We start from the raw sequence: 16,226 nt of genomic DNA, 5'->3' as shown, positions 1-16,226 counted from the left end.
TCAGAAAATCAGCCAGTGGGATTATTCCTTTCACTCTGACTCTGCAGTAACTGGGTGAGTTTAGTTTTCAGCTCCTCTGATCACTTCAGCACCAGCTCTACAGCGCAACATTTCAGGTGAAAGTCCTCCAGCGTCTCTCTTGGTAAACCAGTCTTTTAATAGAACGTCATTAATTAGTGACGCTGACGTCTATTAAAATGATCAGAAGCACAAAACACTGAAGGTAAACAGTTTCCATCAGGGAGAACCGAGTGGCTCTGAAATCACTTTTTACACACAAGCAAAGTTTCAGTTTCAGATTTATTTACAACTTAGTTCCAAGTTTAAGTTGAATAAAAACTGGCTTTAAACTCAGGATCACAGATGAGCTCCTTTACTATGTTGATCTGTAGGCGTCTGTTCATAAACATAAACCAGCCCAAACTCATTTACTATAAAATGAAATGGTGTTTGTAGAAATTCAGAAAAAAGCCGCGTCAGTCTCGACTGCATATGTGGACATATTTCTATATTGAGCTCTATTTACAGGTTAGGTTAGTTCATCATTGGTATTGTTGCTTTGCACTTCTTTTTTTTGACATGTTACGTATTTATACACACAAAAACCAAAAGGAACGACAGATTTCTCAAAATGTAGGAGGAAAAAATCGGATATTAGACTCTGAAATGTAGTGGAGTGAAAGGAGAAAGTCGCCCAAAATGGAAAAACTTCAGTACAGATACACCAAAAATACTAAAGTACAGAAACTAATTACATTTACTCATTTACTCAGTTACTGTCCACCACTGTCCATTTGGTGACATCCCTTAGTAAGAAGTATTAACGCTTGAAAGCCACCTGGCCCAGTCTCATTCATTTTTACCTGACTGTCTTACAGTCACTCTGTCAGAAATGCCCGGCTCACTGCCGAAAGCCAATCACTATAGAGACAATTCAGTGTTCAGTCCATAAACTGGTAATGAGTTACTAACAGCCTGTCTTACACTGGTAGTGGGTTGCCAGAAACATTCCCACATTTTGCCATATGTTTAAGTACATATAAAGTATTAGTTTTTTCCTGATTAGGCTACAGTAGAACAGATCCTCAGACAGCTTGAGAAAGGTCTGCTGTGCAGTATGGACCCAATGACAGCTACACCTTTTGTGTATATTTACAATATTATTTCCAAAAATGTTGGGACGCTGTGCAAAATAAAATGTAAATGTAAATAAACACAAAATGCAATGATGTGCAAATCAATTAAACACCAAATTTAACAGCCCTGCTCTCCCTTCACACCTGGAACCCTGGAACTCTAACGAGTCACATGACACCAGGGAGGGACGACGACACAAGTGGGCACTTTTTGGACACGTTCACTGTGAGGTGGACTCACTTGTGTTTCCAGCTATTTAGGCATTAATGGCTGTGTGTTGAATTCTTTTCAGAGGACAGTAAATCTGTCCTGCTATACAAGCTGAACACTGACCACTTTAAGTTTTATCCAAGTTTCATTTCTACAGTGACGTCCCATCAAAAGACAGAATAACATATCTGCAGAAATGTGAGGGGTGCAGTCACTTTTTTGAGAGCTCAATAAAAATCAGAGAATAAATAAAACCAGCTAGACAAGACAAAAGCTAGACGTGGCAGTTTTTCAGTCGCAGGCTGTAACTTACAAATGAAGCCTCTGGAAATGCTATGCTTTACAATGCTAACTAGCTTTTGTAGTCAAAGTAGCTACTTTGTTAATGGTATTATTACAATTAGGTGCAGTCCTGTTTGTTCACTTTGTTCATAAAACCATAACTGGCTAACTTACCTGTCAACATAACAGAATGACTGGTATTAGCCAGATATTTAGCTGGATAGCTTGCTAACATTCCCTGACCAGCTCGGTTTACATTACAGAAATAAACTGTTCTTAGCAGTAATTTAACTCAGTCTTGTCAGAAAGTGCACATGCAAGTCTGTGTTAGCTTAAAACAACAAACTACAAGAATCCTAGCAGAAGTGCCGAAATTGAAGGTCTTGCTCTAACAGTCATAGTTATTAACTGTTTTCCAAAGTTGTTTAGTTTCCAGATTATATATTTACACTGCAATGTAAAAACACATAAATAACATAAAGCAGAAAATCTGTTTATTGTCACGTCACAGTTCTTATAAAAACAACAAAAGTCAGTGAGTCAATCAACCTTTATTTAAACATTGGGGGAGACCCTCATTTACGATGTAGCTCTGAATACAGAAATCAGGGATTGAACAGTTAAATAGTAAACAAATTGTAAACATAACAAATGTTGAAACTGAGAAGTTTTATTGTTTTTGGAAAATGCCCATTTTGACTTTGATGCCAACAACACATTCCAGTTGGGACGGTGCAATAAAAGGCTGGTAAAGTTGTGTAAGGCTAAAAAACATATGGTGTTTAATTGGCAACAGGTCAGTAATGTGGCTGAATATAAAAAGAGCATCTCAGAGAGTCTGTAAATACTGGTTTTCAGCCTTGTCCATTTCACACAGAGATTTCTCCAGATTATCTATCAGAAATTCTTTCAGACGTAAAGATTAGGAGGGGTTCACCACGCTGTGAAAGACTGCAAATAGTGCAACAATTCAAGAATTATATTTCTCAACATAAAATAGCAAAGAACTTTTTCTTTTCATCGTCTACAGTACATAATAACATTAAAAGATCCAGATAATATGGAGTATTATCTGGATCATAATGTGGAGTCTCTGTATGTAAGGGACAAGGCCAAAAAACAGTATTTGCTGGCCTTGATCTTTGGGCCCTCAGACGGCACTGCATTAAAAACAGACATGATTCTGTAAAGGAAATCACTGCATGGGCTCAGAAACACTGCTGTCTATGAAAACAGTTCTTCAAATGCAAGTTAAAACTCTGAACACAAAGCAGAAACCACATATAAACAGGATCCAGAAATGCTGCCACCTTCTCTGGGCCAAGCTCATTTAAAATGGACTGAAGGAAAGTGGAAAAGTGTCCTGTGGTCCGACGAATCAACATTTGAAATTCTTTTTGGAAATCATGGACACTGTGTCCTCTGGGCAAAGGACCACTCAGCTTATTATCAGTGCACAGTTCAAAAGCCAGTATTCATGATGGTTTAGGGGGGAATTAGTGCACATGGCATGGGTGACGTGCTCATCTGTGAAGACGCCATTAATGCTAAACGATATATACATGTTTTGGTAACATGTGCTGCCGTCCAGATGACGTCTTTTTCAGGGAAGACCTTGATTATTTCAGCAAGACTATACCAAACCACATTCTGCATGTATTATAGCAGCATTGCTCCATATTAAAAGAGTCTGGGTGCTAAACTGACCTGCCTGCAGTCCAGACCTTTCACCACTGAAAACATTTGCCGCATTATTAAATACAACAAATGAGCCCCTGAACTGTTGATCAGCTGAAATCCTGTATCAAACAAGAATGGAAAACATTTCACTTTCAATACTAAACCAACTGGTCTCCTCAGTTCCCAAACACTTACAGAGTGCTGTTAAAAGAAGAGGTGATGAAGCACAGCGGTAAACAGGCCCCCGTCCCAACTTTTTTTGGAACATGTTGTTGGCATCAAAGTCAAAATGGGCAAATATTGTTTAAAAAACAATAAACTTTCTCAGTTTCAACATTTGATGTTGTTTTTGTTGTATTTACCTTTAAAAATACATAAAATAATACAATGAAATCAATAAAGAAATAAAAGATTAATGATAAAGACGTAAAACCATAGCTTGACAGTCATAAAATATATAAAAACAGAATAATACAAATGAAACATTTCCTAAAACATACCAAATATCATATTAATAGTCAACTAAAATCAAGTAAAACCGTTGCAGGCTGATTGGAGGTGGTTAGAGGCTAAAAAGTTTTTCTTCACTGTTTCCTCATTTGCTGCCTCTGTCGTGGCTAATGAAGAGTCTGTATCAAATCTGACTTTATTTTAGCGAAGTACAATAAAAACATGGTACAGTCATTTGTTTTGTAGAAAACTGTTTTGGAAATTCTGAGCTACTAATGTTAGCGCTGAGAAAACAGCCATACCCAGAGTATAGTGCAGTAGCAGCAGAGCACATCTCAAACTCTTATTCATGTCTTCTCTACTCTTACGTTCTCATGAATTTCTTACAGGTAACTTCTCAAAAACATTTGTAAGTCCATTTAATCCCACGCTTGGTATTGAGAAGCCCCCACTATTTTCTAATTACTATCAACAAAAACGGGAATCTAGGAGACAAAAGCAGATGAGGTGCTTAGAGTGTGAGGGAAGGTCAGGAGTCATGTGAATCATTTTATCCCCTAGAGAGTTCTGGGAAATGGAGTCCAAGGAGACCTCAGAGCCAAACTTCATGACAGCTGTCATCTCTGACTTTATGTAGGCACACCAACAAGGTAGGAGTGTCTAATAGAGTGGACAGTGAGTGGACACAGTGTTTAAAAATTCCAGCAGCACTGCTGTGTCTGATCCACTCAGACCAGCACAACACCCACTAACACACCACCACCACATCAGTGTTACTGAAGTGCTGAGAAAGATCCACCACCCAAATAGCACCTGCTCTGTGGTGATCATGTGGGGGTCCTGACCATTGATGAATTGAGTAAAGGGGTAAGACATTAAGCAGAGAAACAGACAGATTAGAGTCTATAATTTTCTTGAATATCACCAATTGAGGTCCATCATACAGGCAAGATTTAATCTAAATAACCTAAATCTAGAAATCCCTGTGTGGATAACAGACTTTCTAAACCTCTATACCCCTAAACTGTTATCAAAAATATACAAGTTATTATTAAAAATTAATGATTCAATATCCCTTCCAATTACAAAATGGGAGAGAGATCTTTCCATCATCCCGGATGAAAACTTCTGGACACAGATTTTAAAATGACTAAAAATCCAAATTTACAACTTATACAATACAAAACTCTCCATAGAATACATTATACAGGGCACAGAATGTTCCAAATGGGCCTCAGAGAAACAAATATATGCACAAACTGCTCAGGTAATTATACTGAAAATGATATGCATGCTATATGGTCTTGCATGCCTCTTGGGTCTTGGGATGTGTGGGTGTGGGTGTGTGTGGGTGCATGTGAGCATGTGTGTGTGGACAGCTGGGCCTGGGTCTATGACTTGCTGAGCCTGGACATCTGTGGTACATGGTGGTGGGCAGGAGTTACCCCTCCCCACCGCTCCCCGCTGCTCGCCGACTCCGCCCCCCCCCCGGGGTATGGGTGTCCTGTGGGTCCCTGGGTGCATGGCTGGACATCTTGGCGTGGTCCCTGCCCTGCTCCCTTGGCGGTTGTGTCCTGGGGGTGGTTTGGGCCTCTTTGGCGTGGGGGATGTCCTGCCGGGGGTCGGGCCGGTCTCGGGCGCTTGGGGCCTCGGGGGCCGCATGCTCGGCTCATGCTGGGGATGTTGGCCTGCCGGGGGGGTGGGCTGCTCATTGCCTCTGGCTCTCCGGTCACTTGCCCTTTGTCTGTGGGCGCTCCGTCTGGGGCCTCCATTCTTCGTCCTCTGGGGCGTGCACGCGGTGGCCGTCGGGGCGTGTGGCCTCAGGTCTCCTGAGTTCCTAATGGGCTGTGGATGGTCCGGGTCCCCCGGGTCCTTCCCTATCTGTCTCTGGACCACGGGGGCATGGTTGCGGCTTCTTGCCCTCATTATTGAGTACATTCCATGACACATGACACGTGGACGCGTATACACACATATAAACATTGCTGCAAACAGTAGAATTGTGTGTGTGTGTGTGTGGGTGTATATGTGTATATGTATATGTATAGATATGTGAATATGTGTATGTATGTATATCTATATTTTTTTTTCTCTTTTTTTTTGTTTATTTAGTTGTCTGTTTATTTACTTATTTTATTTTTTCTCTTTCTTTCTTTTTTGTTTCTTTTATTTATTTATTTTTATTATTATTTTTATTTATTTATTTATTTATTTATTTTTTCTCCCTTCTTCTCTTTCTTTCCTGTCCTCTTTTTTCTCTCCTATATCCTCCTGAGACCCAGCAATTCAATTTTGTCCACTGTAGTGGACATTATGTTTTTTCTCAAATCTTCCATACTATACTTTTCACTCTACTTAGTCCTGTTGTTCCTTAAAGAGGACCACTGTGGCTTTAAAATGACATCACATTTCAGGGGTGTGACTTTGCCAGGTTCTTGTTGCTGTCTTTTCAAAATGGCTGCCATCACAACAAGCATATTTTATGGAAAAAAGAAAGGTAAGCATGATTTTCATAATTAATGAGTTTTTTTACTCTATTAAGTAAGTTGATTAAGTTGAGCTTAAGTATTTTCATAGGAAAAACAGCTAATTTATAAATGTACTCTGTAGTGGACGCCAGGACCTCGTGCTTATATTTGTTTCACAATTTTTAGTAGACAGCTCAATGACAGAGACAGAGAGGATTCTTAACAGAATCATTGAGGGAGATTCAGACATAGATCTTTCTGAGTATGAGAGTCCATTGAGAGAGCATGAGACAGGAGAGAGTGAAAGCTCAGATGACACAGATGAGGAGGACCCAGATCAGGTGGACCAAGATGCAGAGCTGGATGAAGCGTCCCGTCGTCCTCTATGGGCAAAAACCAGCACGTAGGGATCTGAGGTTTTTAATCAATGCAAAAATGAGAGGATAATCTGCAGGGTTAGGGTTATGTCATGATATATATCCCAATATTTTATATTGGAATCTAATGAAAAATTTTATGACATTTATTAGAAGGATGAATGAATGTGTTGAAAACACAAAAGTGTTCAAGTGAACTATCCCTTTAACATTCTTATGGCATGTTAATTATGCTAAATTATCAAGCATGTTTTGTCTTTCTTCTAAGGTTCATGCCCATGTTGGAGGAATGTGGAATTACATCAGCTGATGATTCCCTATACCGAAGAGACTGGAGCCCACTGCAGTACTTCCAGCAGTACATTGATGATCAGTTAATTCGGGATCTGTCTTTCTTCACCAACCAGCGCATGGTACAGGATTCAGGCTGTAGTTTGAACACAACACCAGAAGAGATCAAGACCTTTTTAGGAATCTCAGCGTTCATGGCATGCCTCGGATATCCAAGAATGAAAATGTACTGGGCTGCCAAAACAAGAGTCCCAATAATAACTGACTCCATGACACGAGATCGTTTTTACAAGATCAGATCTTCGCTCAAAGTTGTCAATGATCTGGATGTGACAGATGATGAGAAGAAAAAGGATCTGCTTTGGAAAGTAAAACCATTCTTGAATAGAGTGCTCCAAGGTTGCCTCAGCCTACCTAGGCCAGCAAAGGTATGCATTGATGAACAAATGGTTCCCTTCACAGGCACCTGTTGAAGTTCGTCAGTATGTTCCTGGCAAACCAAATCCAACAGGATTAAAGGTATTTGTTCTTGCAACTCCAGGTGGCCTTGTGTTGGACTTTGAGACTTACCAGGGAAAGAGCACCTTCATTGAACACCAGCAAATGGGAATAGGTGCAAATGCAGTCCTGCGTTTGATTGAGACAGTTCCCAGAGGAACACTGGTGTACTTTGATCGGTATTTTACCACCATCAGGCTTTTGGAGGCTCTTCTGGAAAGAGGCCTGCCTGCTACAGGAACAATTCCTAAGAATCGAATTCCAAAAGAGTGTCACATCACTGCTGACAAGGTCCTGAGCAAAAAAGGAAGAGGGTCATCAGAAATGATTGTGGTAGCAGAATATAACAGAAACATGGGGGGTGTTGACATGTGTGATCACATGCTCAGCTACTACAGAATGTCCAGTCGCACCAAGAAGTGGACTGTTCGTACCATGCTTCACTTCACTGATTTGGCCATCACCAACTCCTGGATTCAATACAGACAAGACAGTCAGACCTTGCAACGACCTGCAAAGAAAACCTCCCAGTACCTGGAGTTCAAACTTCTCTTGGCTGAAGAACTGATATCCCAGGCCCAAGTAGGTCAATGAGATGACACTGACTCAAGTGATCAAGAATTCTTTCTGGAAATCAAGAAAAGGAAGCCCCATCCAGATACAAGAATAAGGAAATATGGTGCAATTCATTTGCCCCAAATGCTCAACATTCCAAATGCTTCCAGATGCAGAATGCCTCGATGCAAACGCAAAACCTTTGTGAGATGCATAAAATGCAGCATGTTCCTCTGTGTCTCCAAACAGTCAGATTGTTTCATGAAATACCATCTAGAGTCAAATATCTAATGAAATTATAAAGAATTTTAGGTGAAATGTTGTAGATGTTCCATTATTCTGGGTTAATTACATTTGCTATTGTTTTTGTACATGGTATTCTATTTTCCTAGATGATTTCAGTGGATATTTCCATATACATACTCGGCTCTTAAAAGTTTAACACTTGAGAACCATGAAATCCCATTGTCCACTACAGTGGACATGTAAAATTTTAATAAAAATAAGTTTTAACATTTTTTTCTTTGCAATGTATTTTTTATCACCACGACACTTAATTTATATGAAAAAGAATAATAAATTAAAACTTTTTTTTCCCTGGGTCTCAGGAGGTTATTGCCTGTCAGGCCTGGCCAAACAAATAAAATACAAACATTAACAAGAATAGGCTTTAGTAACCTATAGAGCTTTTCTTGTGAAAACAAATATGTTTGGTACATCAGTGCATTCGGATTACCATTCCGATTGCAAAAATTGCCAGACATGACAGGTTAAAAAATAAAAAAAAAGATTTCAATTCACCTTTTATGGTTGTGAAGTAGGGTAAAACGACGATGCCTTCAAAGGAATCTTGATGCCCAGGAAGAAGGGAAAGAGAAATTTAGCCTTGCTGAACAAGAGTAGCGCACAATGCTCTGATTTCTATATAGAATAACGTCCCCTTAACATGACATCATCAATTGGTTCCTTCCATGTAGAACATTACTAACATTTGCCAGTAGATGGAAGCAGAGGACCGCAAATAATGATAAACTTTAAAGACAGGAGCAATACATAAAACAGAAAACTCCCCATAAAACAGAACATATATATATATATATATATATACTGCTCAAAAAATAAAGGGAACACTTAAACAACACAATATAACTCCCAGTAAATCAAACTTCTGTGAAATCAAACTGTCCACTTAGGAAGCAACACTGACCATCAATTTCACAGCTGTTGTGCAGATGGAACAGACAACAGGTGGAAATCACTGGCGATTAGCAAGACACACTCAATAAAGGAGTGGTTCTGCAGGTGGGACCACAGATCACTTCTCAGTACCTTTCTGCTTTCTGGCTGATGTTTTGGTCACTTTTGAATGTTGATGGTGCTTTCACACTCGTGGTAGCAGGAGACGGACTCTACAACCCACACAAGTGGCTCAGGTAGTGCAGCTCATCCAGGACGGCACATCAATGCGAGCTGTGGCAAGAAGGTTTGTTGTGTCTGTCAGCGTAGTGTCCAGAGGCTGGAGGCGCTACCAGGAGACAGGCCAGTACACCAGGAGATGTGGAGGAGGCGGTAGGAGGGCAACAACCCAGCAGCAGGACCGCTACCTCTGCCTTTGTGGAAGGAGGAACAGGAGGAGCTGCCAGAGCCCTGCAGAATGACCTCCAGCAGGCCACAAATGTGCATGTGTCTGCACAAACGGTTAGAAACCAACTCCATGAGGATGGTATGAGGGCCCGACGTCCACAGATGGGGGTTGTGCTCACAGCCCAACACCGTGCAGGACGCTTGGCATTTGCCAGAGAACACCAGGATTGGCAAATTCGCCAGTGGCGCCCTGTGATCCTCAGACCCCTTGTGAGACCATATGCTGGTGCGGTTGGCCCTGGGTTCACATCTGGGACATCGTGTCTCACTCCATCCACCAACGCCACGTTGCACCACAGACTGTCCAGGAGTTGGCGGATGCTTTAGTCCAGGTCTGGGAGGAGATCCCTCAGGAGACCATCTGCCACCTCATCAGGAGCTGCCCAGGCGTTGTAGGGAGGTCATACAGGCACGTGGAGGCCACACACAACACTGAGCCTCATTTTGACCTGTTTTAAGGACATCACATCAAAGTTGGATCAGCCTGTCGTGTGTTTTTCCACTTTAATTTTGTGTGTGACTCCAAATCCAGGCCTCCACTGGTTAATCAATTTGATTTCCATTGATGATTTTTGTTTGATTTTGTTGTCAGCACATTCAACTTTGTACAGAACAAAGTATTCAATGAGAATATTTAATTCATTCAGATCTAGGATGTGTTATTTGAATGTTCCCTTTATTTTTTTGAGCTGTGTGTGTGTGTGTGTGTGTGTGTGTGTATTCTCTGTAACTATTTTATTCCCCCAGTCATCTTCTCAAATTTTAATGTGTATTTGTTTATTTATTTATTTCTATTTTTAAGAATGTCAAAAATAACTTTTAAAGAATATTAAAAAAAAAAGATGTCAGGTTTACAAGATTTATGAAAGGATATATAATTGTAAATTAATACATGCATGGGATTGTGTTTTGTCATTGTTTGCTTTTGAATGTCCAAAATCCAATAAAAGCAAAAGTTAAAAAGAAAGCTGTGCATCTTTTCCAAATATAGAAGTGACAATGTTTTATTTTCCAACTGTTGCTGGCCACAGCCATGCCGTCCACAAGCAAAGCTTTTCTCTCTCTAACAACTCACATCTTTCTTTCATTATCTCTCTTTCTCTCTCCCATACACACACACACACACACACACACACACACACACACACTGGGGCAGTTAATAGCACATCCTGCTCTCACCAAGTGCAATAAAAGCTGGAAAAACATTTCCTAAACGTAACATTGCAAAACATTTTTTGAACACACTACAGTATCATTGACAGCTGAACAGACGGTAATAATACTAGACTTCCATATGACTGAAAATTGCTTAATTACATGGCTTTACAAAATGATTAATTTTCTTTTTTCATATGGCTCCTGATCAAGTAACATTAACAAAGGAAACAAATACTCACCTGCATTATAATGTAATGAAATGATTTGTGATGTATATGACTTTTATTTACTTAACACATGTCTGGCCTATAGTGGCCAAAAATACGAAAATTTATAATGCGACTCAGTGCCAGATGTGGAAAAACTACAGAGAAATCACTAAAGTGTAAGTATGGAGCCAAATTAAATGCTTGAGTGAAAGTCAAAAAGTATCTACATTTAAACACACTCAAGTATGTGAGAGTAGTAAGTACATTTTTAAGGTTATATTAAAAGTTCTTGCTTGGTGGTGTGTGATGTGCAGTGATTAATGGGCACCACTGGTTCTTGAAAAAAACAAATAAATAAAACTAATTAGTGCAGTTTTGGGCACCATATGTGAGAAACTGACTGTATGCCAGAAGAAAAAAACAAATCATAAAACTGACGGTTGTGGTCCTTAAACCTGATTGGCTGATCTGCGTTCAAAGTTGTTGTAAAATCCTCAATATACCCAGACCTGTGATCGCTTCACAACTGAATTATATATCACTGCACCACAGCACAAAAAACCCTTGTGCTGATACTGGACTAATCTTTGACTCTCATGCTGCTCGCATGGACCACCGGGTATATTAATGAAGTAAGAACCTGGTTCTGTTTAAACTGAGGGGCGACTTATCTTCTGAACTAGAACCAGGCTGATCAGCTGGCTAACAGGCTAAAAGAGCCAACAGCCTAAACAGCTCCATCATTAACATCACAGGCTTGAATTAAAGCACTTATTTTACTTTAACTGTAAAACGGCAGAACAAAAGTCTAAAGGTCTTTGTTCAAAGTCTCATCAAACCTAGACTGAATCCCAAACGGCTAAACAGGGCATCATTTATGGAGTGTGGATGTGTCTGAGTCCTAAATGACTATTCCTTAGCTGTATTTTGCTCTGTTGGGCTGCAGGATCCAGTATTTAAACTCCTACGTAGTGCACTATGTAGGGAGCAGGGAGCTGTTTGAGGTTCAGCCCCAGTGTGAGAAGAGGGTGCCGGTGTATTGGTGCTAAATAAGACTTGTGGTGTTGATTTGGTGACTAAAACGTACTTATAAAGCCAAAGTTCTATTGAAGGGAGCTGTGTTCTCATATGTTCATTCGAATACGACAAACAGTTTAAAAATTCATGAAATGACCGCAGTATAAAGTGATGTGTGACCAAATGTTCTCTTCATTCAGCGATCAGTGGCTGGTGAAATATTTATGTTGATTATTATGAATAATTCTTATTATGGATTTCTGGACAATTGTGTATTTTATCATATTTTATGTTGGCCACCACTTTATAAAAGCAATAAGTCACTTGAGGAAGGGAAGGGAGTTTTAGGTGCTCCGCTTTGTGTCATGCCCAGTGTTAATTTCATTGACGAACTATTTTTGACATAGTTTTCGTCAACAAACCTTTTTTTTATGATGAAAATGAGTCGATAACTGAATAAAAAGTATAATAAAATAAATAAAATTAAAAACTACATACAAGGATTAAAAACTATGATGAAATTAATTGACACTTTCATCAACAAATAAAAACGAGACAAAGATGTTTGGGAGGGACGCCATCCAATCAGAACTTACTTTCTTTCATCTAGACAGTGTCCGCAGGGAGAGAGAGGAGAGCCGGTTTACGGTCACATTTCTCCTTTGACGTCGTGGAAAAACAAGACGAATCATGTGGGGCGACTGTCTCGGGTAAAAACACCACACATCTTAAACGACATCTGCAAACAAGTCGCCCAGATCTCCACTCAGAGGGGAGCGCTTTAATGTCCTGCAGGGCGAGGTGTTTATCCCAGTTTAGGGAAAGTGTGTTTGTGTTTGGAGAAAATCACCACACCGTGCTGGACATCAGCCCTCCAGCACCACCATTAGCGTAGCCTTTCTTATTCCCAGTCCTGGAGGCGCTTCAGAGCGGGTCCTGCTGTCAACGCCCGTGTTCACTCAGTAAGGTGGTGTTGATGGTCAGATCAGGTGGATCAGGTGTGGGACGCAGGTGAAACGCTGTAATGTGCAGGGCGGTGTGTCCGGACCGGAGTCGGGAAACTCCAGGCATCTGCGTCTGATCATCATGTCCCAAACGGCTCCATACACCCGAGAAAGTGCCCGAAACAGACCAGGTAGATTTATTTACACTGAATTAGTGCACGTGATGGTGATAGGGTGATAGGGTGATGTGCAGTATGTGCCTCTAGTAAACACTGTGACCTCGAGACGTCTGGTGTGTTATGTGGAGCTGAAATGTGGAATGAAAGTCATCCGTCCATCCATCCATCCATTTTCTAATTCCATTTCCATTTTCTTTTCTTTGAATTCCACAATTAAAAATACTTTCATAGCAAAACGTGATAAATGCAATTAATGTTTAATCACAGAGCATGTAATTTAATTAGATTAACTGCACTTGACAGCACTAGTAACAATTATTAAATAATTAAGAGATAATAAAAAGGTTAGACAAGGATAAAATAACAGTTTCCTCTTATTCACTTTGCAGTTACGGAAGAACTCAGATGACAGCAGTGGGCCACAGAATGCAAAGAAAGTGACAGCATCCCAGCAGAATATTCCAGCAGCTCTTCTAAGTGCTTCAAAGTATAAGAGTGACTCTAAAGAACAGCAGACGGAAGAGGAGGCTGTAGCCAAACGGATCGGGTGTACCAGCTACTACAGTTAAAGACTTTGTTCTTTTGATGGAAACAATAGACAGGAAGCTGACTGTTCCAAAGAAAATGAAAATAAGCAATCTGATAGACAAATATTATGAAGGTGAAGTACAGAAATTTAGAAAAAGATTGGCTGCTGTCTGGAAGGTCTCTGTTGGCTTTGACCTGTGGACAAAATCAGGGCTCACTGCGTCATTCCTGGCTATAAGTTCATGCTACTTTTGTGTTGAACAAAGTAAACCATCCATCCATCCATCCATCCAGTCTAATAATTAGGAGATAAGGAGTCCTAATGCTGGAACAGTCTAACTTAAGGTCTTAACTACCTATAGAAAATCCTTAACCCATAAATCACTGCAAGCACTCCTCACCCCAAATGTTTAGCCTAAATACCTTATATACCAATAGCTTTACTAACAAGAAATTATATTTTGATTCAGGTTCAGATTCAACTTGATCTGATTAGGTGCAGCACAGCACTTTATGGCTTAATTACACCATGTAACAATTTTCAAAAAAAATTTTGTTCCCAGTTGTTAAGTGTGTTTTCCTGATTGTTTGTAACTTAAATGAATAGAAAAAAGTTATTATTCCCTGTAAACTTTGCTTTTGTGGTCAGCACAATGATATTTTGAAATTGATCTATTTTTAAGGATATTCGCCATATTTCAAGATACTTAAGAAGCTTCTGGAATTGTGAGAACTATCAAGAAGTTTCTAGAACTGTCCAGAATTATCTAGAACTTTCTGGGACTGTACAGAATTGTAGGTAGCTGTATAACTACAGTTATATAGGGCCACTATAGCCCTTCCTGAGAGACGGAGAGACATGACCTAATTGATTGGGATTGCATAGTAAGTGGGCAACAGCCATCACAGACAAAGGGGAATTGACCTAGACAGACAGGTGTGAATTCATTCTCTATTCAGATTCTGATAACGACAGTATTCACACTTCACCCCACACCCATTACAGGAGGAGCTTAGGAAGGACCACTACTTTCAAATGTATATATTGTGTGTTACTCTGCTACCGGGTGATGAGTCTTGCTCTGCTGAATCCTCAGTACACTCTTGTACTTTGATACTGCATGGAATAAAGATTGACCATTTTTATCGAGTTTGGAGAGACATCCTTTTTCCTTACAGTACACAGCAACTTAGTCAGAGACCTTGGTCTCACCAAGTCCAACGCTGAGCTTCTGACGTCAAGGCTCAAGCAATGGAACTTATTAGATGAAAGCGTCCAAGTCACAGGTCAGAGGAAGCGTCACCAAGTTTTTTCCACCTTCTTCAGTCATCAAGACAGACTGTGCTTCTGCAACAATGTGGCCGGTCTATTCGAGGCTATAGGTATCACCTGTAACCCGATTGAGTGGCGTCTCTTCATAGACAGCTCATGCAAGAGCCTCAAAGCCGTGCTGCTTCACAATGGGAACAAGTACCCATCTCTTCCTGTAGCTCGCTCGGTACACCAGTGTCAAGATGTTGCTAGGTGCCTTGAAGTATGATGAGTACGGCTGGGAAGTTATTGGAGATTTCAAAATGGTGTCATTCCTGATGGGCCTCCAAGGTGGTTTTACTAAGTATCCTTGCTTTATTTGCCTTTGGGACAGCCGGGATACTAAAGCGCACTACCACAGGCGGGACTGGCCTCAGCAGACAGAGTTCACTGTGGGGAAGAACAATGTAAAGTGGGAGCCACTGGTGGACCCACGCAAGGTGCTGATGGCACCACTACACATCAAGTTGGGGCTCATAAAACAATTTGTCAGGGCTCTAGATAAGGAGTCGAGAGCTTTCAATTACCTCCAAGATCTTTTCCCTAAGCTGTCTGAAGCAAAGATCAAAGCTGGTGTCTTCGTCGGACCACAAATCAAGAAGATCATAGAGTGCAGTGAATTTCCCAAGAAGCTGAATAGGAAGGAGAGAGCGGCTTGGAACAGTTTTGTCGCAGTGGTTCGCGGCTTCCTAGGCAATCATAAAGATGAAAACTATGTACAACTGGTCCAGACTCTGATAAAGAACTATGCTGCAATGGGCTGCAGGATGTCACTCAAAATCCATATCCTTGATGCTCATCTTGATAAGTTCAAAGAGAACATGGGAGCTTATTCAGAGGAGCAAGGCGAGCGCTTCCACCAGGACATTATGAACTTTGAATGCCGTTACCAATGACAATATAATGAGAACATGATTGGCGACAATATTTGGGGATTGATTCGTGAATCTGATTTGCAGTATAGTCGTAAATCTCGGAAAACCACACACTTCTGAACAGTTTTTGGTAATCTGTGTAAATTTGCAATGCCTATAGTTCTTAGTCTGACTGTATAAATGAGAAGATGCAAAATCGTCTGTTTCTATAATAAAAATTCATAATTTTCGTTGCCGTGGTCACAAAAGCGAAGTTTATGATGAATGTAAGCAATTTTTAATTTGTTTTAGACATAAGCAATTGGAATATAACATTAAAAAGCTGGGAACAAAACTTGTGTTACATAGTGTTATCAGAGTTACAAAGAAAGATTCTCACGAATGACTGTTGTTTCTACACCAAGGTCAGGAA

General features: G+C 40.3%; 1 protein-coding gene across 1 annotated transcript; it reads left to right on the top strand.

The window, feature by feature from the left end:
• The first annotated feature begins 6,036 nt into the window (after positions 1–6,036).
• On the top strand, positions 6,037–8,466 carry LOC119262802 (piggyBac transposable element-derived protein 3-like). Its single transcript, XM_037536111.1, has 2 exons — positions 6,037–6,256; positions 6,873–8,466. The coding sequence occupies exon 2, from the start codon at positions 7,334–7,336 to the stop codon at positions 7,985–7,987; it is 654 nt and encodes a 217-aa protein (XP_037392008.1). The 5' UTR covers positions 6,037–6,256; positions 6,873–7,333; the 3' UTR covers positions 7,988–8,466.
• The last annotated feature ends 7,760 nt before the right edge of the window (positions 8,467–16,226 follow it).

This window comes from Pygocentrus nattereri, chromosome 29, assembly GCF_015220715.1.
Source record: "Pygocentrus nattereri isolate fPygNat1 chromosome 29, fPygNat1.pri, whole genome shotgun sequence".
Lineage (NCBI taxonomy): Eukaryota > Metazoa > Chordata > Actinopteri > Characiformes > Serrasalmidae > Pygocentrus > Pygocentrus nattereri.
This window is presented reverse-complemented; position numbering and strand designations above follow the sequence as displayed.